This window comes from Amblyomma maculatum, chromosome 1, assembly GCF_055883805.1.
Source record: "Amblyomma maculatum isolate TAMU_Amacu chromosome 1, ASM5588380v1, whole genome shotgun sequence".
Classification (NCBI taxonomy): domain Eukaryota; kingdom Metazoa; phylum Arthropoda; class Arachnida; order Ixodida; family Ixodidae; genus Amblyomma; species Amblyomma maculatum.
The window spans coordinates 322,666,772-322,692,476 of record NC_139344.1 but is presented as its reverse complement, the minus strand read 5'-3'; the positions used below and the strand labels follow the sequence as shown (position 1 = coordinate 322,692,476).

General features: G+C 45.8%; 1 protein-coding gene across 3 annotated transcripts in view; it reads right to left on the bottom strand.

Moving 5' to 3' along the window:
- Positions 1-25,705, bottom strand: part of LOC146207283 (midasin) — a 261,721-nt gene that overhangs the window by 224,339 nt on the left and 11,677 nt on the right. For all 3 annotated transcript variants that reach the window (XM_084581249.1, XM_084581150.1, XM_084581196.1), the window contains exons 5-10: positions 25,144-25,410; positions 22,735-22,959; positions 19,259-19,368; positions 9,051-9,231; positions 4,119-4,383; positions 3,867-4,042 (exon numbers count right to left, since the gene is read on the bottom strand). In XM_084581249.1, coding sequence (XP_084437375.1) covers positions 3,867-4,042; positions 4,119-4,383; positions 9,051-9,231; positions 19,259-19,368; positions 22,735-22,959; positions 25,144-25,410 — 1,224 coding nt within the window. The remainder of the gene's footprint in view (positions 1-3,866; positions 4,043-4,118; positions 4,384-9,050; positions 9,232-19,258; positions 19,369-22,734; positions 22,960-25,143; positions 25,411-25,705) is intronic.

Genomic DNA, 25,705 nt, shown 5'->3' with positions numbered 1-25,705 from the left:
TTCCTAATATATATATAGAATATAAATATTAGAAATATGCCTTCGCATAGTAGATATGTGATCAGTGAAAGAAAGAATAGAAAAATCAAGAACAGTAAATATTGTTCATCTAGTTTATTTCAGAATGCGCATGGTATTTGCAAACGAACTAGAATTGCACAGAAGCGTGTACCCTACTGAAAGTTAGGCTATAAATTTTATACGGGAGTCAAAATACCTGCTTACAGTACAGGATGTACCTGCAAGAAACCGAATGGAGCTGTAATAGCGTTACTGAATATAGTAAACACTCATTCATTTGGCCTTGAAGGGACCAAAAACAAATGTTGAAGTTAACCAAGAGTTCATATAATCAAATGGGCCTGAAAAAAACCGCAAAAACTGTTTGCATCACAATAACTTTATCTGATGAGCACCTGCACAATGCTTGTCTGCATTTGAGATGAGACCAAAGTGAGAAAGACATTTTTTCCCGGCTTAGTCAAGTGCTTTGCTTTGCACCACTATTGGGAGCATAGAACAACCGCTCCAAAATCATAAAGGCCTCCACAGCCATTTCTTTCTTTTTTCTTTTTTTTTGCAGCGTGATGCAATAGCGATGGTTCCTTTTCCCAAAACCACCCCATTGAGCTTTCAGGGTGCTTCACCGTACAGTCCAAGCAGTGGAACATTGCTCTGAAGAGACGGCAGCAGCGTATGAATGCACGCAAGGCATATATGCGTTAGAGCAATGTGATGCCATCCCAAGTGAAGCATCCAAAACGACGCGATTGCCAATATGCGTGCCCGATCGCAGCCACGGAATGGCACAAAGTTAAGAAAAGCAAAATCAAACTATGTGAATGAGCTTTAGTTTAGAAATTAAGGACTTCCGATAATCATTATTCCTTATACAGCGCACACCAAGTGCGTGGCTAACACTTTTCCGTGGAATTCAGGTTCAGGGAGGCCTATTTAAGTGTTTCAACACTCGTACCCTGGCGCAAACCCCTGTCCGGATTAACCAGTGTGAGGCCTGCCCATGTCCAAATCAACGAGTGTCTGACCTCACACTGCTGTCACCCAGGACCGCGCCCTTAGTTTGAATGATCAAAACTTTCAAATTAACGGATCTCAAATTAACGAGGTTTTACTGTATCTGAGGACTTTAAACGGCAGCATTCGCATATTCAAAAATTTTCAGTGTATCCAGTAATCATCAAATATTTGGAAAACTCTGAACATCAGATTTTCAAATCGAATAACAAACATATTCGATTTATGTTCAAAATTCCGAATATTTGCACGCCTCTATTTATAGACCTTATGCAAAAGTGCTGCCATCTAGCGACCAGTGAGTGCTTTTCTGAAGCAGCAGGCGGAATAGTATAGGGAGTTGCGTGGCCGCAGGTTTAATGCTCGTTGTCACCGATAATACTGACATATTGTTGTGTCCTTTGCTGTACGCAAAATAATAATAATAAGGTTACGTCAAAAAAAAAGCTGGAAGTTAAATCCACCGAGTTTTGTTTTCTTTTTCGATTGATCTTGAGTTAATCTGCTGTCCCATGGTTCTCGCGCTGTAGGTGCACTTTCGTTGCACGGTGCACCTAAATTGTTAAATGGTATGTTATTTAGCCAGCTTTTAAAGATTTTATATTTCTACTCGGTGCCAAGGGAGACAAAATATACTGCCCACAGTGCGTTATATTTTTCTGTATAAGGATTTCACATAGCCTTTTCGCGTAAGATATCGCCAAGAGTGTTGCTCCTGATTTACTTATTGCGCCAACTCACCCCCGAATTTACTCCTGTATGCGTACAAGCTGTTCACAGATTTTCGAAATAAGCATACATCCAAGTACCTAGATAGAAAATGTTGCTGTACTTCGAAGGTGCCAGACTGGTTTTCTTTTTCTAATTCAAATTCAAAATTTTAAATCCACGATATAAAGCTTGAATATGCGTCCACGCTTGACATTGCGTAGAGGCAGACCTCTGCGATGAGACTACGCAGGCTAAGGTATTGATTTTCTATCGATAATGTATCTGCTAATGCATTAATTTTCACGAAACAGAGCCACGATGTGACAGGGACAGCAGCTCTCTAAGTAGGATGAGCACGCACGGGATCACTTTGTTAACCTGTTTTGTTTTGCTGGCAAATTTCCGTCGTTAGCAATTGTTGTTTAGCTGTTTACACACACGAGATAACCTGCCATTAAAGGTTTAGAGAGGGCATAGGAACAGTAGTGTGCGCGCTGTGAATGCTTCCACGTCCATCGCAGCGCTGTGTTAGGCACCGATCCTATATTAATTAAAAAAAATTGCATCAAACTCCTTTGAGTACGCGTATTCGCACAACATACTATGGAACGTCAATGGTCGAGGCTGAACGCAAGGCGCAATAACATGTTGAACCTGGCCCGCGATGGACTCGAAAACCTACTGCGGTGGCAGACATCACAAACATGTTTTACACGCGGAAGCAATATCAACCATTCATGGACAAGTATTTGAGCAGTGTATTAAGGAATCTGCCGGAGTAGAAAGGGAAATTAGAAGTGGCAATGCGGGGTTTGCCGTTCTAGCTATGCTGATGTTGGCATTCGCAAGAAGTTTTTAGCAGCACAGTACGGCTTGGTGAAGTAAAGTGGGAATGTAGGCAGCATTTTGCTGTCATTTGGTAAAAAGAATGACAGTCACTGACCATGTCAAAATGAAAAAAGGCGCTTGAAAACCCGTACATGATCAAGAATGCGAGCAAATAGCATGAAAGCAACAGCACTATACAGACGCAGCTAGTGTGACCGCAGCAGCCACAGCAGCACAGCGCGGCCAACTCACTCAACTCTTCAACATCGCGTCACGCAATGTTCGACAGATGGCAGCAATTTTGCATAAGGTCTATTAAGTAATGAAAGGATAGAACTGGAATTTGTGGACAGTGCTGATTAAACAATATTTGCCTTTACAATTAATTACGGCAAACTAAAAGCTTAGCTCTTTCCAATTTTACAGGTACAGTTGCCGGCCAATTTTTTGGACCCTCAAGGTGCCGAAAAGACCCCGGAAAACCAGGCAGTCTACAAAAGCGAATTCATACAGCTCTCTCAGAAGTCGAGCCACAGCTAGACTCTAGCGCCAGCAGTGCGCGCTTTCTAAAGAATGAGCTACCGCCGCTTGAGTCCGGCCATAGCCATGTTTAGTTGGGACACTCTGTTTATTGCAAAATGAATTAAAACCAGTGTCTGTTGTCAGTTGGCAGCGGGCACTTTTTGGGGCACTAAATATATGCACAATTTTCTTCCCCTCTTCCGTGCTTACACATCACCGTCTGCAAGCGGACTCACTTGAGGCGATTAGTGCCACTGGCTCTCTAGCTCGCAGCTACACGCAAACCATGACGTGTCGTCAAGTTATAGAAGCATGACCGCGCTGACTGGACCGTCCAGCGTGGGGCGGAGCTTCGTCGCCGCCCCACCTCTGTCAGGTGCCGGTACAATGGAGGCGACCGGAGGAAAAAACCGATGGCGAGAATAAGGCCTGAAGGGCGTGTGACAACTTGGAGCAAGTTGAAACTTGCAGGAGTCTGACTAGCAGTGGCTGCTATTGAGAATGCATGCAACGTCGGTTCAAGGTTGCAAAAAAACAAAATGAAAATGGCAGCGATGTTGTGGCAATCTTTCACAGCTTCTGAATCGAGAAAAAAAACTTCAAAAAATCAAATGAGAAAAGTTTCAAACCTCCACAATTTTGGTTTCAATTTCAAACCTCCACACGAAAAATCGCCCAGCGAGAGTAGATGAAACAAGAAAGTAGGAGTGAAAAAACACACACACAAAAAAAAAAAAAAAGAAGCTTGAAGCACAAGCATGATAACTCACAGTGATATGGCAGAGAAATTTGGCATTCTGCGCCTGCGAGAATGTGGCACAAAACAGCTCCTCGAACTCTTGCCGTAGCGGAGCTAAAAGCAGCTTGATATCAACAGGCTTGAATCCACCTAGCAAGTCACTGCTGTCACTCTGCTGACTCATGTTGAGTACCACTAAAGGGTGGCCTGCAACACAAACACACAACCAGAGAGATTCATATTACACTACAGCTAGAACAAAATACACACAAGACGCCCCTACCTGTAAGCTGAGCAAGATGCTGAACTGTCGCTGTCTTTCCAACACCTGTCTCGCCAACAAGCAGCACAGGTTCCTCGTTAGCCACTGCAGCTGCCAACTGCTCAATCAACACCAGGGCATGCCGGGTCCCAGCAAATGTGCTAGTGGCTGTTGAAGACCGCCCTTTGGCTTTGGCCTTCCAGTGAGGCAAGATGATACGGCCCACCTTCACGGATGATGCAGTTTCCTGTATCTCTGGCTTGTTCATGGTGCAAAGAAAAAGAGCCTGCAAGTGTGCCATGTGGTGCATTTAGCCTGTTAGGAAAATATATGCCTAAATTATACAGAGTATGCAACCATGACATCTAAATATATGGCCATAAGGTCAGTAACAGTCCTGAATAAAGAAATAACTATAATCACAGCTGCCATTATTCAGGCACCTTTGCACTAATCACAGTCTTCTGACAACACAAAAGCTGAAGCAAGTGGGGCAATTTTGTGCCATGGCCCGAATATGTGTTAAGTAGGAATGTGCAAATACAGTCGAAAATCGATTTAACGAAGATATTCAGATTGCCCTTCAGAAGTTCATAGGGTCCAATGCTTTTACTAACTCAAAATAATGAAACAAATTTTGTGACCTGTGCCAATTTAACGAGCCTTTCTTCAAGAAAAGAAGACAAAAAGTTTTTTTTTAGTTTTGTAGAGAACGGCCAAAATATTTTATTGCGAGTCAATCACAACGTCGCGAAGCGCCTACGTCCCGCATTTAGCAAACTGCGCAGTGCAAAACGAGATGTATCATTCTAAACTGAACAACAGATGGTGAGTGAAGTGATGGATGCCTTTTATCTGCTACTTCAGTTTGGTAGAACACACGAGGTGATGAAAGACATGCTGCACGCACTTGAAACTTAAGAGAAATCTGTGCGGTTATCACTAAAGCACGCAAGCAAACATCACTGATTTCTTTGCTGGGAGATAAATTTTTAATCTCCTGGGGCTTTTCCTCTCGAGCAAAATTTTTCATATGTACTTATGATGTGGGTTGTTTCCACAGCAGCAATTTCACTTTCGGCGCAGCTACACTGTGCCAAAATTATGAAGTGGTGGCTTTTTTGGTGCATACTGCACCATATAATGAAATATATTAAAGTAAGTGATGAGTATTACCTTACGCAATTTAACGAAGTTCCCAACTTAACGAATTATTTCGCAGCTCCCTTCTACTTCCGCTTTAACTGTATTAAAATTTCAACCATGAATCAAATATGCATATAGAAAATTCGAATATCAATCTGAATATCTGGTCAGTGAAAAAAGAAAAAAACTGAAAAATGTCTGCAAGCATTGTTGGCCTTGTTTATTTCAGAATTCACATGGTATTTACAAATAAATTAGGGAAGAATTGCACAGAAGTGTATACCACACTAAGAAATGCACTGTCAAATGCATGCAGAATTCTGCATACAGGACTTCTGTACAGGAAGAACATGCATGAAACCCAGTGGAGTTGTCACACTGCTGCTCGGTACAGTAAACCTTCAAATCGAATCGAGTTAACCGAAACCTGGCACTCTCAAATGGGCCCGAAGAAACTGTCGAAAACCGTTTGCGTCACAGTAATTCTATCTGATGAACACCTGAATGATAGTTGCCTGCACCCGAGATGAAACCGGTGATAACGTCTTTTTCCTGGTTTCATCACGTACGTGACTTTGCACCCATTGTCAAGAAAGGAAGGCCCTCTTCACAAAAGGGCCCCATCACATTCTGAAGATGCTTCAATGCACAGTCCATGCTGTCAAGCTCTGCTGTGAAGTGTACAGCGCGGTCAAACTGTAGTGAATTTTAAAAATGTTCGGTGCATTTGGTAATGTTTGAATACTCTATAGAAAAAAAAAAAAAAAAAAGGTTTGTCGAATACGAATCAAATAATAAATGTATTTTATTCGCATTCAAAATTTCAAACATTCGGAGAGCCATAGCGTTCGGTGAAGACAGCCAACACAAGGTATGATTGTCTGTAATGACATACCACAAGGTCTGTCGAAACAAACGGCGGAATTTTGTTAGTGCCTGCTCAGTAAATCAATGCAATAAAAAAGCATAGCTTCGGAATTTAAGAGAGTGAAAGAAATGTCCTAATTATCTTAAAGGTATACCGAACAAATATAAAAGAATATTGAGAAAGCACCACAACTGAATTTTTAAGACACGATTACACTAGTACAGACATATAATTCGGGTTAGTTTTAAGCGGATGGCTGTATTTTGGACGTTTTCTGAGCGGCCGCCGGGTCAGAGGCAGCGTGCTCCCGACTGTTAGCCGGTGGGTGTGACATCACAACTTCCCTCAGCAACGTCATGGCCCCACGATCCTGCCGCCGCCACCACCCCCGCACCTGAAGTTGGTTGACCGTCTACACGCAGTGTCGGTTTCCCCGTGTCGCACCGTGAACAATGATGCGAAGTGTGGAATGCTTAACACGAGGGAGGTCGAGGGGGACGCGAAAGGAGGGCGCGTACTGCGGACAATTGTTTGCGCGCAGAGAGGGAACAATGAATTGTGCGCAGGAACACGAGCAGAAAAAAAAATAATAATAATAAAAACAACCATTTCCGTTCCTACGATTTGTGAGTGCCACGGGGGAAAGGAAAAATGAACAGGTGCAACCGGCCGCGATGGGGGTGTTGTGACGTGATATCCGATTTTGTCAGAGCTTTCACAGAAGCCCGCTAGGTGCGGCGATTTGAGAAATATTCATTAAAATACTTACTTTCGGCTCATTTCTGTTCATAAAATGGATTGTTTTGATCACTTCCAATGTGATAGCTACCATCTGCGCTGGAAATCTCGGCGGCAATTTTTTTATTCAGTATACCTTTAATGTAAAATTATCAAACAGAGTGTAGGTCTCGTCAAGCCTGCAAAAAGTCTTCTTGCCTGCACCTGCAGCATCGTGTATGCAATACTGAAATAAAATTCTGATTCAAGTGCGTTCCTTCATTCATACTTACACATACTTTTCAAGTGCTGTAAGCAAGGCTACAGAATATAATGGCAAAGGCCTCCACGGTTTGTTCAATGTGCGACATGGTAAAGCCAAAGCTACTTGCATATGGCATTGCACTTGGTGGGGCTTCACCGCATGTTCTCCCAGTGCGCTGAAACTGCGAGCTTGTCACTGTTATGCATTTGTAGAAGCAACAAGGCCATTTTTGCGACTGTGTTACACTGAAAAAAAAAGGCCCAAAATGCCTTTATGATTTTGGAACGATTCTTCGATATTCCTAACAGTGCGCAAAACAAAGCACTTACGAAACAGAAAAAAAACTGTTACACACATGGTTTTCAACGTTTTCTCAGGGCCACTCAACAAAGTAAAACCTCAATAATTTGAACTCTGTTAATTAGAAATCCTGGACAATTAGAACGTTTTCTGCGGTCCCATAATTTCCAATGTAAATCTGACCATATAAATTGAACTAGCAGCCTGCCCCAGCCCAGTTAATTCGAAAATCTGGGATGCTATGAAGCAGTGCCCGATCCATATTTCGCAGCAAAACCTGCGAAATGACGGCCCTACGGAGTCGCGAGGCAAAGCACATAGCAATGGCGATGATTTATAGGCGACGCGCCCAAGCCAAAGCACTCTAGGTACAAAAATCGATCCATAGTGTGGACTGCCGAAACGCGCGCCTGCAGAGGAGAAGACATGCTTCACTGCAAAGCGGCAGGCATACCGTTTTTGTCACGTGATATCACCCCCACACCATCTCCACGGCGTGTTTCACTCTCTCTTCACACCGTGTCAGCGGCAGCACGTGTTGTGTGCCACGACTGCTCTTCCCCCGTGCCTCCGACACAGCAAGTACGCGCTTCGCAGGTTTTGCCCGCGCCGATATTCTCTTAGGCTGCACCAAAGTGCTGCCTTCGAGATCATACTAGTGAACGAAATGCCAAAGTACAAGACTTGAACACTGCAGCAGAAGTTCTGCTTGATCCAAGAAGCAGGTAAGAACGCTATGAGGCCTACAGCAAGACACATTCTTCGAAGTGGCCACGAGTGAGCCGCATATCAAGATGTGGAATCTGCTCTGCTTCGCTGGCTGCAGAAAGTAAATGCAGCCCACCTTCCTGCTAATGGAATGGTACTATGGGAAAAGGCCAACGACGCGGCCCTGTAACTTGGGCACTAAGACTTCAAATGTAGTAACGAATGGTTTAGGAGTTTTAAAGAATATAATAATTCGACATTTCTGACCATCCGTGGAGAGTGGCAGCGCTAACAAGAGCATTGCCGAGAATTGGAAGAAGCACACTTTCGCGCCGCTGCTTAGCGAATATGGTGCAGATGTCATTTACAACCTTGAAGAGGCTGCACTTTTTTTATAAGATGCTGCCAACAAAAACATTCGCAGTGAAGGACACCACAGTCAAGGGTAGAAACCAGGCCATGGACAGGACTATTGTGCTGTTTGGCACGAATGTAGTAAACACACTGGTTGTTGGGAAGACGGGGAAGCCTCGCTGCTTCGAAGGAAGGTTTATCGGCACCACCTGCTCAAGCGCGTGCTCATTTGCTGCGACAATGGCAAGGAATCTCCATCGACCTCCTCGGAGCCATATGTCTCATGGTGTACGCTTGGAAACAAATAGAGCCCACATTGATCAAGCGGTGTTTTGAACATGCTGGTTTTTTCAGTGAAAGCATTGTTGATGCCAATGCAGACTACCAATGTATGCTCGACAAAGAAGGAGCAGAGTATTGCGAGTCGCGACCGCATCAATGCACTCTGCGCAGAAGATGGTGAGGCCAACGCAGTCGGCTTCCGTTAAAATGAACTTCTGATACGACAAAGCCAGCAAGTGCTCCAAGTCTGCACAGAACCTAAAAGCTGGCCAAGAAGGCACGGAGAGAGAGAGAGAGAGAGAGAGTTGGAAACCTGTGACTTGGAGAGCCCAAGCAGTGCTCCACACCGCTGGGCCAGGTCCTGCCTCTTGGCCGGATCACGGACATTCTGGCAGAGGCAGTCCATTGTGTCCTGGAATACAGCTTCAGCAGCACGCATCCCTTCCAGGGAGAAGCCACGCTGCACCAGCCGTCGGCAGAGCTTCAGCAAGTCCCTGGACACCAGTGTAGTCTCATTAATACTCACGACACAAAGGCAAAGGGCATAACACATGTTTGAAATGAACATGAACAGGCGCTTTTCTTTGTCTCAGTTTCCTGATTGAATGCTCAATCTGTTGAGCAGATTTCTTAATATTTTCCCTATTTTGACCACATTTTGTGGTGCTCCTAGGACACCACTCATATCAAACAGTTTGTTTTTTAAATTTGTCCTTTTAAGTTTGTCATTTTAAATTTCATGTATGAAATTCCCTTCTCAGTCTAAACATATCAACGAATACTAACTGACAATTTGCACCTTGCGAAAAAAACAACAACATTTAAGCATGTCTTGACCCACAGTATGCTTCCAGGAACACAAAAAATACTTAACCAGCCTTGTGCCACATGTTGTTAACGCTCCATGTTTTTGCCATGATTCAGAGAAAAAATAAAAACAACAGAAAAAAATATTCATGGGATATAACAGTGAAATTTTGTGACAGCAGACATAAAATTATTTCTAATATGTTCAAAAATTTCACGCCTACACTGTCAAGCCTAAACATATAAAACCCGGACATTCCGGACTATCAGCTATATCGAACACACATAGTAGTACCCAACTTAGAAAATTATATAATATAGGAAAGTCATGCAGATTATCGAATCTCAATTTCATCAAATGTTCAATACACCAAGCAGCATGCTGTGCCTCTGTAAGTTGATCTTTTCCCCACAACATCTTCGATCACTTATTCCGCACAGATGGTTTGGTTTCGCTGGGTTCGGTTTGGCATGGTTTACGGGGTTTAACAATCCAAAGCAACTTGGAATATTCTGACAACTACAGTTCTTTAATGGAACCATGAAATGCATAAAATGAGGTTAAGCAAAGCAGACCAGCGATAGGTATTCCCTTAAGGCCGATTCACACGACGGACGAACGTCATTCGACGTCACTGGCTGCGCCTCATCCGCGGGCGGCGAACGAGGCGCCGGATGACATCGCGGACCGGAACCGCTGGAGGCCGGAGCCGCACCGCTCCTTGCAGCTCCACCACCGGAGAGGAAAATTGCAGGCAACGACACTCCAAACCAACTACTCTAGATATAGTATAGAGTATATATGAGGGAGAGAGGGCACACCATTTTTAGTTATCTCCACTGTTAATGAATCTAGATCAAAAATTCTCACAATGGAATGAGTAGTAAAGGCCGATTCACAGGACGGTTTTCTATACTCTGCATTGTTGACTAAGGTGCTTCAATGGCCGGGGAGGCAAAAGCATCGATGCACCTTATTGCTCACAATGCAAAAGCTCCCCCATTATGTCAAAAAAGAAACGAAAATACCATTCTTGCCCCACTTAGAAGGTGTAGTTCTGCTAGAAAAAAAGGCAGACAACCTCTATATTTGGACAGGGGAAACACACGCGCCAGTTTTTGACTTGCAAGGGCTGCACCGTCCGCAGACGAGGCGGAGCCAGTGACGTCGGGTCACGTGGTGCCCGTCCGCCTGCAGACTCCAGCGATTCCATTCGTCCTGTGAATCGGCCTTTACTAGTCATTCCATTGCAAGAATTTTTGATCTAGATTCATTAACACTGGAGATAACTAAAAATGGTGTGCCCCCTCTCCTTCATCAACTTAACACTCCAAGACAAAACAAAAATCAGAAAAAAAAAATTAAAATAAACAGAGAGCAGCTCGGAGAACTGCAGGCTGCCTATGAAACAACGTTAGCTGACGTCTGGTTCACAGAATACTGGTTGTCGCACCCGTTTTCCAAAACATAGATTTTCTCCCTGCCAAACATTTATTGGTCACTGCTTTTTCCTACCTGCTCATCTGTGTTGCCTGCTATGATGAAGGAGCTCAAAGCGTGCCTGCTGGGAGTTACTGCCGTGATGGATATCAAGCCCCATAAGTTCACCGTGTACCGAGTGAACGGCGGCCATTACAGCAGCAACTCTTCGGCGGGCTCACCCGATTCGCTAGGCAGCGGTGGAGAGTGGTGGAAACGACCATGTGCGCAAATGCATTGATCTCACTCGCGCATGCCTGAGGGGTTCATGCAGCACATGAGGTGTAACTTTCAAAGTTTTCGGAAGTGTGTTTGTGACATCGCGGTCATTGTGGCCTGTCACGCGCCATGACATCACCACTCTCATGACCCTTTTTTTTTTTTTGAGAACATTACAGTGAAACTCCCCACTTCTCACTGATCAATCAAGCCACAAATTTCAAAAAGCACTGTTTTTTTTTTTAAATAATACATCACTGGTTTCGTTCCTAAGAATTACATTTTAGGGCAAATGCTCAAAAGCATTGATTTTAGACAATGAACATGTTTATCAAAGACCTTCGCAGCCATTTCACAGTCCCTTTAACATTCACTGTCATCACAGAGTACAAGGGTGCCTTAATGTCGTCGCTGCAGCCGGGATCGAAACCGAGTCCTCCAGCTCAGTAGTAAACACCCTAACCACTGCCGAAGGTGCTGCAGAACACAGCTGTACCTTAATTTTAATAAGCGTATTCTACTTACAGTGTGTTGGTAATAGAATAAACTATCTTATGAAAGGTAGTGGCCTGTTTCAAAGTACAGTCTACTAATTCACAATAATTAGGGACCTTAGGGCATCACTATAATACAGTCGAACCCGGATAATTCGAATTTTGGTTATATCGAACTCACGGAATATCCCCTTGAAACTCCCATGTAAAAGTATAGGAAAGCTGCTTTGTATATCAAACTCAATTTTACCGGTCGTTCCATATATCGAACTCTGCAACACGCACTGGACGGTGCGCCTCCCCCAAAGATGATCGCATCACCTCAGCTGTTTGCCGCGTGATGTTTTCAAGCCACGCGCGGAAGGAATGAGAGGGCACAGTTCGGCGATGGCTGGTCTAGGGCAGCGCTGCGCACTTCCCCAAAGGTGCGCGCATGCGCGGTGATCGCTGCCGCGCTAGCACGTAACGTTTGCCAGTCATGTGTGTGAAGGAACGAGAGAGAACCAATGCAGTTGTGGTGTTTGGGAGAGGGAAAAATGCAAAAGAGCGAAGCGCAAGGGTGTGTCCACTTTTCTGCTGAGCTTTAACTCTCCCCTTCCTCCCTCTTTCCCGGTCTTCATTCGCAGCAGCACGCACTACGCATGCGGGGACAAGCCAGCTAAGCCCGTGGCTGACACTTCTCCAGTGTGTGTAGTGAACACTCTGCGCATGGCGGCTGACGTGCGATGAGCTCCTCGTGTCCTCGTGCTGAACGCGTGTAAGCTACGGCGGCCACGGACGCTAAAAAGCGACAAATTTCTTTCTTTTTCTCTCTTTTTTTTTTTTTTTGCGAGAGTCGTTTATTTTTTATTCTTGCCGTTGTGCTGAGCGTATGCTATAGGGGAGAAAACCTGGGCCAGGGGGCGCTGCGCCGCTCTGTCCGTCAGCGCCCTCCATGGAGACCCCGTCAAAACCTCCGCGCAGTGCGGCCGCGTCGTCTGCTCCCCGCCTCATAAAAAGCATGCTGTCGTCTGCTCCGCGCTGCTTTCCAGCACGTCTTTGCGCGCGCGCGCTCGGTTGTTTCTCTCCTCCTCCGGCCGCATTCTGGCCGCCGTCGCGCTCCAACAAAGAAAAAAAAAACTGGAATGAAAAAGTGACGGCGCGCTTTTTCGCAAAACTCGTGAAAGCGTTTTTCTCTGTTCTCTCTTTCATGTTGAAATGATGGTTGTCGGTTTTTTTTTAGCTATCTCGTACCGCTCGTATCTCGCACCTCTGTTTGTAACTGGCGGTGCCGCAGCAGCCATCGCGGAACCAAGTCGGCCTCAAGAAACAGATACCGTATTTACTCGAATCTAACGCGCACCTTTTTTCCGATATATCGTGCCCAAAAATTGGGTGCGCGCTAGAATCGAGTACGACCCTAAATCTCCGATATCATATCGCCATCGGCATTTCAAAATGGCCGCCTGGTATGCACTTCGAGCCTACTAGCTGGTCTAGCTGTCTATGCCTAGCTGCAGTAGCGTCCTTCGTGTGCTCTGGTACATGTGCTTTGGTTAGCCTACCCGTTTTCTGCGATTGACCGACCAGTATGGACGTGCCGAAGATTCGTCGAGTTCATCATGATGCCGCATTTAAACGGAAAGTCATCGTGTGTGCAGAGACGGACGAAAATCGGGCCGCATCACGCGCATTCGGAGTTCCGGAAACATGCGTGCGGGACTGGCGCAAGCAGAAGGAAAAGATTTTCGGCAGCAAGGCTACACGAAAAGGTTTCAGTGGACCGAAGCAGGGCCGGTTCACCGAAATAGAAGAGCGGCTCGCAGAATATGTTCTAGAGCAGCGAGCGGCGCAGCGGCCAGTGACGACGGACCTGCTCAAAGTCCGGGCGATGCAGCTAGCCCTACAAACAGGGCTAACGCGGAGCGACTTTAAAGCGAGCAGGTGCTGGCTGTCTAATTTTATGAAGAGAAAAGGCTTTTCTCTTCGAAGGCGGACAGGGGTATGCCAGAAGTTGCCTGAAGAGTACGAAGAAAAGCTGCACAGTTTTCAGCGGTTCGTTCTAAGTTTGCGCCGCAAGTACGGCTACCACCTCGGCCAGATTGGAAATGCCGATCAGACACCGCTGTACTTTGACATGCCTGCCACCACAACCGTTGAAAAGAAGGGGGCGAAGCAAGTGCGCGTGTTGTCTTCCGGCCACGAAAAAACACGCGTCACCGCAATGCTTTGTTGCACCGCGGATGGACACAAGCTGCCCCCGTATCTCATATTCAGGCGCAAGACGCTCCCGAAAGGAATCGTGTTTTCGAGTGGCGTGATTGTGCGCGCCAATGAAAAAGGTTGGATGACAACGGACTTGGTCGCCGACTGGATCGATAACGTCTGGCGCAAGAGACCCGGCGGCAGTTTGGGCCTGCGTGCGATGCTTGTGCTCGACGCTTTCAAGTGCCATCTCGACCAACGCATCAAGGACAAGCTCGCTGCGTGCAACACCGACCTTGTCGTGATACCAGGTGGCATGACATCGCAGCTCCAGCCGCTCGATGTTTGCTTGAACAAGCCAGTGAAAGATAGGATTCGGGAGCTGTACACCGAATGGCTTGTGAGTGGCTGCCATGAATTCACTCCCAGCAACAGAATGAAGCGTGCATCGCTGCAAGAGTTCACTGGATGGGCGAAAGATGCGTGGTGCACGATACCGTCTGCCATGGTCATCAAGGCCTTTAAAAAATGTGGCATATCAAATGCCATGGACGGCACCGAGGATGAGATGCTTTGGTCCGTCAGCAGTGACAAGGAGTTGTCTGACAGCGACGACGAGTGAACCTTGTGCCGGCATAGTGACAATCTTGGCAAGATAAGCCGTTTCCTTTTGTGTGTGTGTTTTTTAGTGCACCGAGATTAAATCTTTGCTTTTCCAAACGAGACAAAGTTGTATTGCTGTATGAAAGCGTTGGGTGCGCGTTACAATCGGAGCTTTTTTTTTTTTCGGGGGTGGGGGTCACGAAAAACGGGTGCGCGTTACAATCGAGGGCGCGTTAGATTCGTGTAAATACGGTATATGTCATTAATGCCATCACTCGGCGCTTATAAAGGGAAAACACATACGTTAATCGTTCTATCGTCATACGCGGATCCGGGAGCTCAAAACTGCGCATTCGCTAGAGGAGATAACTGAACTAGGGATTGCACAGCGTAGCTGTGGAATTAAGAAGACAAAGGTTTACTTGGAGAGATGTCCCAGTCTGCATGAAAAGTCGTCAGGCATTTCCTCACTCTTCGTCTTGCGGAGAGAGGAAACTGCCGAAAAAATGGCATGCCTCGGCTTCTCGTCAGTGATCCAGGTCGTTAAGAAACCTCTCATTGTTAAAGGTAGATAAGTCATTGATTTCGGATGACAGCACCACAGCAGCGAACTCCCCCTGACCGCTGTCAGCGGGAACCAAAAGGTAAGGCGGCACGCTTTGTGCCTTTGTAGGGAATGCGTCCTAAACGCGCCGAAAGCCGGCACCACGGCGCCGGCAGCATCGCCTAAAACGTCTGTCCCCAAAGAGTTGAAGAGGCCCCTTTCAAGTAAGCAGTCACAAATGGAAAGGAAGCTCCCCAAGCGCCTGAAGCACTCGTTGCTGTGTACACGCGTATCAATTCTCAACGAGAAGGCTGGACCCTTTATTCTCTGAACAACATGGAAGAGACATCAAGAGGTGCCGCCTCAAGTCCTTCAAAATACCTGTCGCTTGCCTCTGCCTTTGAGTACCGAATTTGCGTTCATGTTTTTTTTTTTTTTTTCTGAGCCTGCCAACAAGCACTCTTTGAAAACAATGTCCGCGGCGATCAATTAATCATAATTTCTCACTTTCGAAAGCACCGATAAAAAGCGTGCCTCCCGCCAGCCTCGTCAGCCGGAGCACAGAAAAAAGCAAAAATAAGAAACACCACTGGCAAAGAGCGCCAGCTTAGCGCGCACAGGCGCACGACCATCCCCCCTCTCCTCACTCTCCTTCTCCCGCTCCGCGTGCACGTGCGGCTGCCTGTAGCACGCGCTCCCGAGCGAGCGGGCTGCACAGACTCCGCAGACTCCGCAGACAGCCGCGCGCAGCGCGGGTGCGGATGTGCGTAGGTTTTGTAGTTCCTCTCCGCTCTGCTGGAAACCAAGCGCTGGCGTTGCGGAGCAAACTCCAGCTTTGGTTCCCTATGGCGGCTGCAGGGGTTAAGAAGCAGTAATTTTTTTTTCTTTTACGGGAGTTGTTCTCGTTGGGCTGAACGTGCAGCGCAGCGTAAGCTATGGCGGCTGCAGATGTTAAGAAGTGGCAGATTTTTTTTTTTTTTTGCGAGAGTCGTTCATGCTTGCATCTATGAATCAGCGAAAGCACACGGTTGGCTGTGATCACGGCCCCGGCTTTTAGCATTGTTCGCTTCAAATGGCATTTGCAGCTATCACGCTTGCCAATGATTTTGTAGCAGTCGACTACACGCGCCCCACCCCAAGCGCAGCGTGATAAATCGAACCAGGCTTGTGCAATCAAGCCATCACAAAGGCACTCTGCCAAGTTAACTCGCTGCGCAGCATCTTGGCGTGCTGCCAATAAATGAGCTGTGGATGTGACAGTCGAAACGAAAGAATGCGCCACCGAACGCATTTTTTGGGGGGAGGGGGGGGGGGGGGTTCTTTATGCGAGTAGGTTGACTACGCGACAGATACCATATCATTTTTCACGATTGCAAGTGGTGTCTCAAGCCGATTTCTGTATATCGAATTATCAATATATCGAACTATTTCACAGTCCCCTTCTAGTTCGATATATCCGGGTTCGACTGTATATACACGTTTCCAGATCACTGCATCATTTACCCCACTATCAATGATGCCTCCAGCATAATTGTTCCATAAAATGATCTTAAAAGGGGCTATGAAATGACGAAAATAAACAGAAAAAAAAAAAACAAAACAAAGAAAACAGCATGGGGACTCCGCTCCACCCATGAAAATGTCAGACTTCTGGTTGTCGCGCCCGTTTTCCAGAGTGTGAAATTTCTCCTTCCCATATCACCCACACATTCATCAGTCTCTGCCTTTCCCTTCTTGTCTGCGCTTGCAATGCTTTCAATGTTGTTTCTTGCCTTCCTCGGCCACCGGCTTCTGCAGTTGCTTGACCTCTCGAAATCCTGTGTGACAGCAGCCCGAACGGTCTCGTGTCTTCCCCGGCCACCGACTTCTGCAGTTTCTTGACCTCTCGAAATCCTGTGTGACAGCAGCCCGAACGACCCGGGTTGTTCGCGAGCACAAGCATGCAGGCAAGCAGCTAACTGCTGTTGACAGCGGCGGCCGCCACGAAGAAGAACTTCGCTTCATATCTCTGCCCCATTGTGCGCAAATTAGTGTGCACTGCTGGCAAGCATGGCTTTCCAAAGGCCCCTTTCTTCTCTCCCATGTCCTGTCAGTCCAAAGCAACCTCAGTCTCCTGTGTCTGTAGCTTTGGTACAGTCTTCTGTGGTTTGACCAATGGCAGCTGGCAATGACTCTGCATAGATGCTGGCAGACGAGCATACGAGTTGCAAGCGTGCAAACATGTCGCCGTCGTTTTTAGCCAGAATGAGCGCTTTCAGGGTGGTCACCAACAGGCATCTCTTGTGGTGCATAACAAATAGAATGTACATATCCAGCGTGAGCATGGGTTTACAATTTCAAGAGGTCACTACAAAGTATTTGGATATCAAATTACTGGTGAGCACAAATTACTCGTCCGTGAGTTTTAAGAATTTAGATTAACAAAAGGGTAGTGCAGTGCTTTTTTTTTTTTTCTTTTGTATGCTACATGCATCGTTTAGGAAGTACTAAGCCGCAACGTATGTACACGCGTGTTTTATCTCATGAATGCATCATCCGAGCCAGAACAGACGGTGCAAAACAACAGCAAAGCAGCTCGGCACAAGCAGTTCGGCACCGTAGGGTGTCACTGATTTCTGCAGCTACATGCAAGAATCCCACACAGAAGAGAGCACGCGAGGACCTGTACGTACGCTAGGTAGGCAGTGGAGAAGCTTTGCCGAAATGCTTTTCCGGTGTAGTAAGGAGATCGCCAACTGTTCACGCAGAAGCTTGTTTACAATAAGTAATGCCGGACAAAAAAGAAGTGTTTCCAGAGAGTTCATGTCAATTGGGTGTGGTAGGGTCGCCAAAACTAAGTGAACATGCAGCTGATGGATAGAGCTGACCAGCTGTTTAAATTTCGCAGTGATGCAATCATCAACCTATAGATCTATGTCGATACAGTTATTTGCAATACAGTACTTGGACAAAATTTTGTAGTGGTTTGGCTACATTATTCCCCTATCACGCTCTATCAGTGTAAGGTGCTACATTATTGGGGACACTTAAGCTCATCCTGTAAGAGTATGACGCGAGAGCTTAGGTTACCATTCTTCTTCTTTTTCTTCTCCTCCTCCTCCTCGGCTGTTTACGGTGAAGTGCGGCCTCCGCCGGGACCACACGACAGCTCTAAACCTGGCGCATTACCCTATTCGGGATTGCTGACACATACCAAGTTGCTAGTAGATGTGACAGCTGCGGTACAAGCAAGTTTCTACACACATGCAGTGGCATATCAGCTGACGCCGGTGTGGGTTGGCTCACACGGTCAGCTTCTATGCTTAGCAGAATAGAAAGTTGGGCTATGCTTAGCCCCGCTGCTGCAGTGTCACTGAACTTAGTCTCCTTATTGTAAGAACAACGAAGTGTTTGTTATTGCATGCGTGCACGCAGAGCGAGCAAGGAAGTTCTACGAGGAAGTTCACAAGGAAGAAGTAAAAGAAGAATAAATAGAAGAACAACAAGAAAAAGAAGAAAAAAGATTAAGAAGAAGAAGTAAAAGAAAAAGACGACGACAGATAACTCGGTAGTTGGTAGAGGCGAACGACTACAGCGAGTTGCTAGGACAGAAGGTTTGTTCAAACGTAACGGCGGTATGCCCCGGAGTTTGACGTAAAGACCATGTCATACCACTAAAGTCTTCTACACCCAAATGAGAATAGTCAACAACGAAAGGCAAGGGATGCTCATAGGTGAAGTGATTCCCCTATGGCATAAATAAAGCTGAAACCATAGAGCAAACTACTAGGCACAAAAGCCATGTCCTTACTTTGAAGCCATGCAGATTGCTTTTGTGTAACTCCAGGTTTAACCACAAGCTAATCCACAGCTCATTTTTTTGGGCAGTTTTTGCAGGCATATTCGATAATTCATACTTTCGGCAAATTCAAACATTTGAAGCACTTATGTCACTAGCATTGTCTTGGCAGCTAACAAAACACTCAGTTTACTAAAACAGAATCTGCAGAACACCCTGCCAAATGTCAAATTGTTAAGTTATAAATCACTTGTTAGGTCAAAACTCAATAACACATCACACATTCGGAAACTGCATTAAGAATATCTTACCAATGCATTCAGATCAGTTCAAGATCACTATTTCTAACATGGCTACCAGTAATGAGTAACCAACTCCCATTCTTTTGATTTAAAAAGGTCTTCATGCCCACCTCTGCGAGACTGCACGGCGCACCGGTGAGCCAGGTTCACGAAGGCAATACAGCAAGTCAAGCAGGCGCCCTGCCATAGGCTCCAGCTGAGGCCAGTAATGAATGATCATCTGAAAGAAATTGGGCGGCATGGCTTGAATCAGGCCGGTTAAAAAAAGGCAAAAACTGGCTTCCCTACTCCTTTTCCTCACTAATGTAGAGCTATGTCCACTTTTGAGCCTTGGTTAACTGTTTTTTCAAAAACAGATGCACATGGCCCGTTAAAATTTATTTTGATCCCCCAATTTTCTAATGAATGGCACAAAGGCAGCTTTGACCGAAGCAAGCCACGGCGTAAGGTGTTTTTCATGTAAACAAAATGAGGTTTAACAACTATTTCATGAGCTTGTCACCAAAAGAAGCAGAACACCAGGCCAGAGGAAAGCTTGTACCCATCATATCCCCAGTGATGCCTGGCAGCACTGGTAAATTTCTTATTTGCTCTTTTTTTGCTAATATTTACCAAAACTAAATTTAGTTTTTCAATCTTCTTATCCAAGACATCATTTATTTTAAATTTTTTTTTTTTTTGTCGCTGCTCTCAAAGAATCAAAAACTCACAGAAAAAAAGACAAAAGTGCCTATGCATACTACGCCAGCTTAGTGAAGCAGCATAGGCTCAGCCCTAAGCAATTGCCGATATTCCACCTTCAGCTACATATTCCCAGGAGTCGCCCTGTAAGGGGGAGGGCAGAAGAGTTCAGGATCTCGCTACAGAATAGATATTGAGCTCTAAACGAGGATGGCGACATTACCCTAGAAGCAATGAACAATAATTTCAGAGATATCATTACGGTAGAAGTAGGCGGTAGGATAGTTAGAGAGGATACCGGTAAGCTGTCTAAGGAGACAAAAGATTTGATTAAGAAACGCCAGAGTATGAAAGCTTCCAATCCAACAGACCAGACTGAATTGGCCGAGATATCAAAGCTAATCAATAAGCGCAAGGTGGCCGATATAAGGAAGTATAACATGGAGAAAATTGAGCATGCTGTAAAGAACGGGGGAAGCGTTAAAGCGGTAAAGAAGTTGGGCATAGGTAAAAACCAGATGTATGCGATAAGGGACAAGGAGGGCAACGTCATCACGAATATGGACAAGATAGTCAAAGTAGCTGAGGAGTTCTATACAGATCTCTACAGTAACCAAAGTAGTCAGACACGTAAGGAGATTGGCGGTAGGTAAAAACAGTCAGACGTTCCACCAGTTACGAAGGAAGAGGTCAAGAAAGCATTAGAAACTATGAAAAGGGGGAAATCAGCTGGAGAGGATCTGATAACTACAGATTTGCTGAAGGACGGGGGGGATATTGTGTTAGAAAAGCTTGCCACCCTGTATACGCAGTGCCTGGTGTCATCGACGGTACCAGAACCATGGAAGAATGCAAACATTATCCTCATTCATAAGAAAGGGGACTCTAAGGACCTTAAAAATTACAAACCAATCAGCTTACTGTCTGTTACGTATAAGGTATTTACTAAGGTAGTCACTAATAGAATCAGGACAACCTTAGACTGCAATCAAGCAAAGGATCAAGCAGGTTTTCGGAAACGGTACTCTACTATCGATCATATCCATACCATCAATCAGGTGATAGAAAAATGCACGGAATATAACCAGCCCGTATACATAGCATTCATTGATTACGAAAAAGCATTTGACTCAGTTGAAACCTCGGCGGTGATGCAGCCATTGCGAAATCAGAGGGTACAGGAGCCGTACGTGAAAGTGCTGGAAGATATATATAGTGGCTGCACAGCAACCATAGTTCTGCATAAAGAAAGTAACAAAATTCCCATACAGAAAGGTGTTCGGCAAGGAGACACAATCTCCCCAGTACTATTCACAGCTTGTTTAGAGGAAGTATTCAGAGACTTGGAATGGGAGCAGTTAGGGATAAGGGTAGATGGAGAATACCTCAGTAATCTGCGATTTGCTGATGACATTGCCTTGCTAAGCAACTCGGGGGATGAACTGCAAATAATGATTGATGACCTAGACAGGAAAAGTAGAAAGGTAGGCTTGAAAATCAATATGCAGAAAACTAAGGTAATGCTCAACAGCCTCAGAAAGGAACAGCCGTTTACAGAAGTTAAGGTAGCGAAGTACTGGAAGTAGTAGGCGAATATGTCTACTTAGGACAGGTAGTAACCGCAAATCAGGACAATGAAAAGGAAATAACAAGAAGAATAAGATTGGGATGGAGCGCATTTGGTAAGCACTCACAGATTATGACTAGCAGCTTACTGGTATCGCTAAAGAGGAAAGTATATAACAGTTGCATCTTACCTGTACTCACCTATGGGGCTGAAACGTGAAGGCTAACCAAGAGAGTTCTACTTAAGTTGAGGACAACCCAGAGGGCTATGGAACGAGAAATGGTAGGGGTAACATTAAGAGACAGGAAGCATGCAGAGTGGGTCAGAGAAATAACTCAGGTTACCGACATTCTAGTGGACATTAAGAAGAAGAAATGGGCATGGGCAGGACATGTAGTGCGAAGAGAGGATAACCAATGGTCGCTTAGGGTAACAAACTGGATTCCAAGGGAAGGAAAGCGTAGCAGGGGGCGGCAGAAAGTTAGGTGGGCGGATGAAGTTAAGAAGTTCGCAGGGGTCAAGTGGATGCAGCTAGCACAGAACCGGGTTAAGTGGAGAAATATGGGAGAGGCCTTCGCCCTGCAGTGGGTATAGTCAGGCTGATGATGATGATGATGAGTGGCTGCCGTTTGGAAAAGAAGCTGCTACAGCACAAGACGTAGTAACTTATCTGTTGTTAGCTTTTCTTTCATGTTACGCTTACAAAGCATGTCACGTGAGCTACATGCATGACCCTCAGCATTGTTCCTGCACACTTCGACAACAGCAAGATGACAAAACCCTGCAGCCAGCCATGACAACGTAGACATTCGAAGCACTTTTTTTGCATTCTAATCTTATAATGTTCCGCATCACAACCGACATGAGAACAGTGCTTCTAAGCCTTATTTATGTTATTTGCATTACAATGAGCAAGCCCCTGAATTACAGCAGGGAGGAGAAACTTGCATTCATTTTGCGTGAGATGCCGTTGCACTGCGCTCGGCATAGCGGCTTTTTCAAACGGCACCTCTGCCGCTTCAAAGACATATTAACTTCGATCCAGATTTGATTATGCTTTATAAGAAACGCGAACATTCATGCCATTAGATATGCTTGTTTTGACAACAGCTGCAAAAATGTGCTCGCAGCAGAGCAAAGGCGATTGAAGGCGACGGCGGCCATTGCAACGAGAACCAGTTCTGCATGCTGATTGGCTTACATCCACCAGGGAGCACACTCCAGGGAGAGCAAACGCATTCCAATGGCAAATATGGAGGAAGGGATCTACGCTTGAGCGAAGCGGTTGTAGTCTGCCATTGGAATTCAACATTAAAGGAAATGATGCCAACAACTCACCTGGCGCAGCTCCTGGCGGCCGGGGTGCTGCAGATGGACGTGGGCCCAGAGAGCTTCGGTGGCCAGTGCAGCTAGGTGGCCATCTTCCCGGTAAGTAGCCATCAGCTGGAAGCCAGGCGTTCTGGGCGGAAGCCCTGACACTGTGCCCGACTGCAGCACCGCCAGAAGCAGGCTGGACACATCCGGGGATGCTCGTTCCAGGTCTTCCAGGAGGAGCCAGCAACCCTGAGGGGTTAAAGGACAGGCACAAGCGCAGGCAAACTGGTAAGGGTTTGTTATGGTATGCGATAAACAACACAAACACAGTTCAGCGGTTAAATAACTAGAGAAATCGACTGCACAAGAACCTGTTTGAACCACTGTAATTGACTGTGGTATCTCGCTGCAGTATTTGCAACCTAATTGTGGGCAACGTAACTGTGAAATAGATGCACATTAATTGTGGTCCAGTAGCACAGTACCGGGAGTTGTAGCAGCGACACAAGTGGTGCTGATTAGTGGACAGCGACAGCGTCGACACTTGCAGTACATGGCTAACCTAAACTTGACTACGCAGCATGAAGGAAACAGCGAGACTGGATGCTCCTTTTTTTTGTGTTAAGTAGATTTAGCACAGTGGGATGTGCAGCCAGCCACTGCAGCCACTACCACGATGCACCCCTGCGGAGAACCACTATGGGACCGACAAATCTCCCCAAGGGTGCCACATGGCACCAAGTGTCAAGTGCCTAGACGCACATGCCTTCCGGATGCAGATCTATCAGCTTATCTACAGTAGCTAAGAGGCACACCTATCGTGGGAACGCATTTACTTGCTGTCAAACTGTCAAAAATGGGCACACACTGCAATAATTAAAACAATTAAAAGTAGCAAGGAAATAACATGCTGTCCAAGTCATGTGTTACTAGACCATAGGGGTCTGCGCATCTTCATTGAAGTGCAAATCGTGGGGTTACTTGCTAGTGAGCCTTAGTTGTGAGTATCCTTCTTTCTTCTGGTCCCTAGTCTTTTACGCACTGTTTTTTCTAATATTTTTGTCTCATCTTCCCATCTCAGTGGTGAAGCTTGAACAGCACCTGTCAAATTAGCCTGCACTCAAAAGTCAAAGTTAGAGGAACATAGAATTCCAAAGACCTGGTTTGACATCATGAAATAATGCTTCCATACTAAAACTCAGGAGAAACCTAGAAAAGCTAGTTAAAACTGAAATAGCAACAAAAAAAAAAGGAAAAAACATCCACAAGAAAAAAAAAACATTGGGGTAGGGCTAACAAAGCTATCACGCTCAGAAAACAAAATGGTGCGACAACACAAGAAACATTGGGGTAGGGCTAACAAAGTTATCACGCTCAGAAAAACAAAATGGTGCGACAACAGGAGGCCTCAGATTGCTCGAAGTGCCAATTGAACCTTATATGGCACCATAAAAATGGCGTATCCAACCTCGACCACCACTGTTCTGCACATTGGTTGGGTTTGGTTTATGGGGTTCAAGGTCGAAAAACAACTCGGCTATGAGCAACACCATAGTGGAACGCCACGGAGACTTTTATCATCTGGGGTTCTTTAATGTGCACTGAAATTGCACAGCACGTGGACGCCTTGCTTTTTGCCTCCATTGAAAAGCAGCGCCATGCCCAGGGTTCGATCCCACGTCCTTGGGCACAGCAGTCAAGTGCCCTAACAACCACTGAACCACCGCAGTGGGGCTTTCTGCACATTGGTTGGGTTTGGTTTATGGGGTTCAAAGTCAAAAAATAACTCGGCTATGAGCAATACCATAGTGGAACGCCACGGAGACCTTTATCATCTGGGGTTCTTTAATGTGCACTGAAATTGCACAGCCCGTGGGCCCCTTGCTTTTTGCCTCCATTGTAAAGCAACGCCATGCCCATGATTCGATCCCACGTCCTTGGGCACAGCAGTCAAGTGCCCTAACAAACACTGAACCACCGCGGTGGGGCTTTTGCACATAAGGGCGTAGGAGCAAGGCCAAAAAAATCTGAATTAACCGAAGATAATGTATGAATTAAGTGGCTTTAAAGCGCATTGAAAAAGCAGCCCACTAGATAGAGTTCTAGAACGTCTTTGAATTAACTAACAGTTGAAATTTTCAATGTTTTGAATATTGGGAGTCTACTGCACTAGTTGGATACAGCTGAAGAAAAAAAAAGGGCAGATAGCCCAACTTTAACATTCTAAGCAAACACTGCAGCTTTATGTGGCGCTACTATTGGTATTTCACTTCCACACCCACTTTTGCCGTAATTCACACTGCCATAAGAATAAACATTCCAACTCTTTTTTTCTTTTTATTTCACGAAAAAACGGACATGATAAACAAGAAAGATGATCAACACAGCCCGATACATTTGTCGGCTTTGCATTTTAAAAAAGCCACAACATACTTGGCGCATAGCTCGTGCCAGGGGTCCTTCCCTCCAGGAAAACTGGCCAGCCACCTCCGAGCAAATGTAACCACCCACGAGCGTGTGCACGTCTGCCTGGTCCCCAAGCTGCACGATCACCAAAGGCTGGCCCAGCCGCGAGGCCAGCAGTCGCACCAGACTCGTTTTACCCGACCCCACAGACCCACGCACCAGGCAGGGTTGGCCACGAGCCACACACTCAGCCAGGCAGCGGAGGGCCTGTTCGGCTGATGGCACCAGCCACTCCTGCAAATGATCCACCAGCTGAAAACCCCTTCGTGCTTGTGCCTTGTTAGGGCATCAAGCTTCCTGCATTCAACAGCAAGTAAATGCACAGTGAAGGCTTGTTGATATGAACAGCAAGCAACCAGAAAGCATATGAATTATCCAAGGGTTCAAATCATCAAATCATCCCCCCCACAAGAAAACTGTTAAGAACCGTTCACATCATTGTAAATTTATTTGGTAAAAGACTGAGTAATGGATGCTGGCTCTTGAGTTAAGAAAAGCGTGGCAATGAATATTTTTCACTGTTCCATCA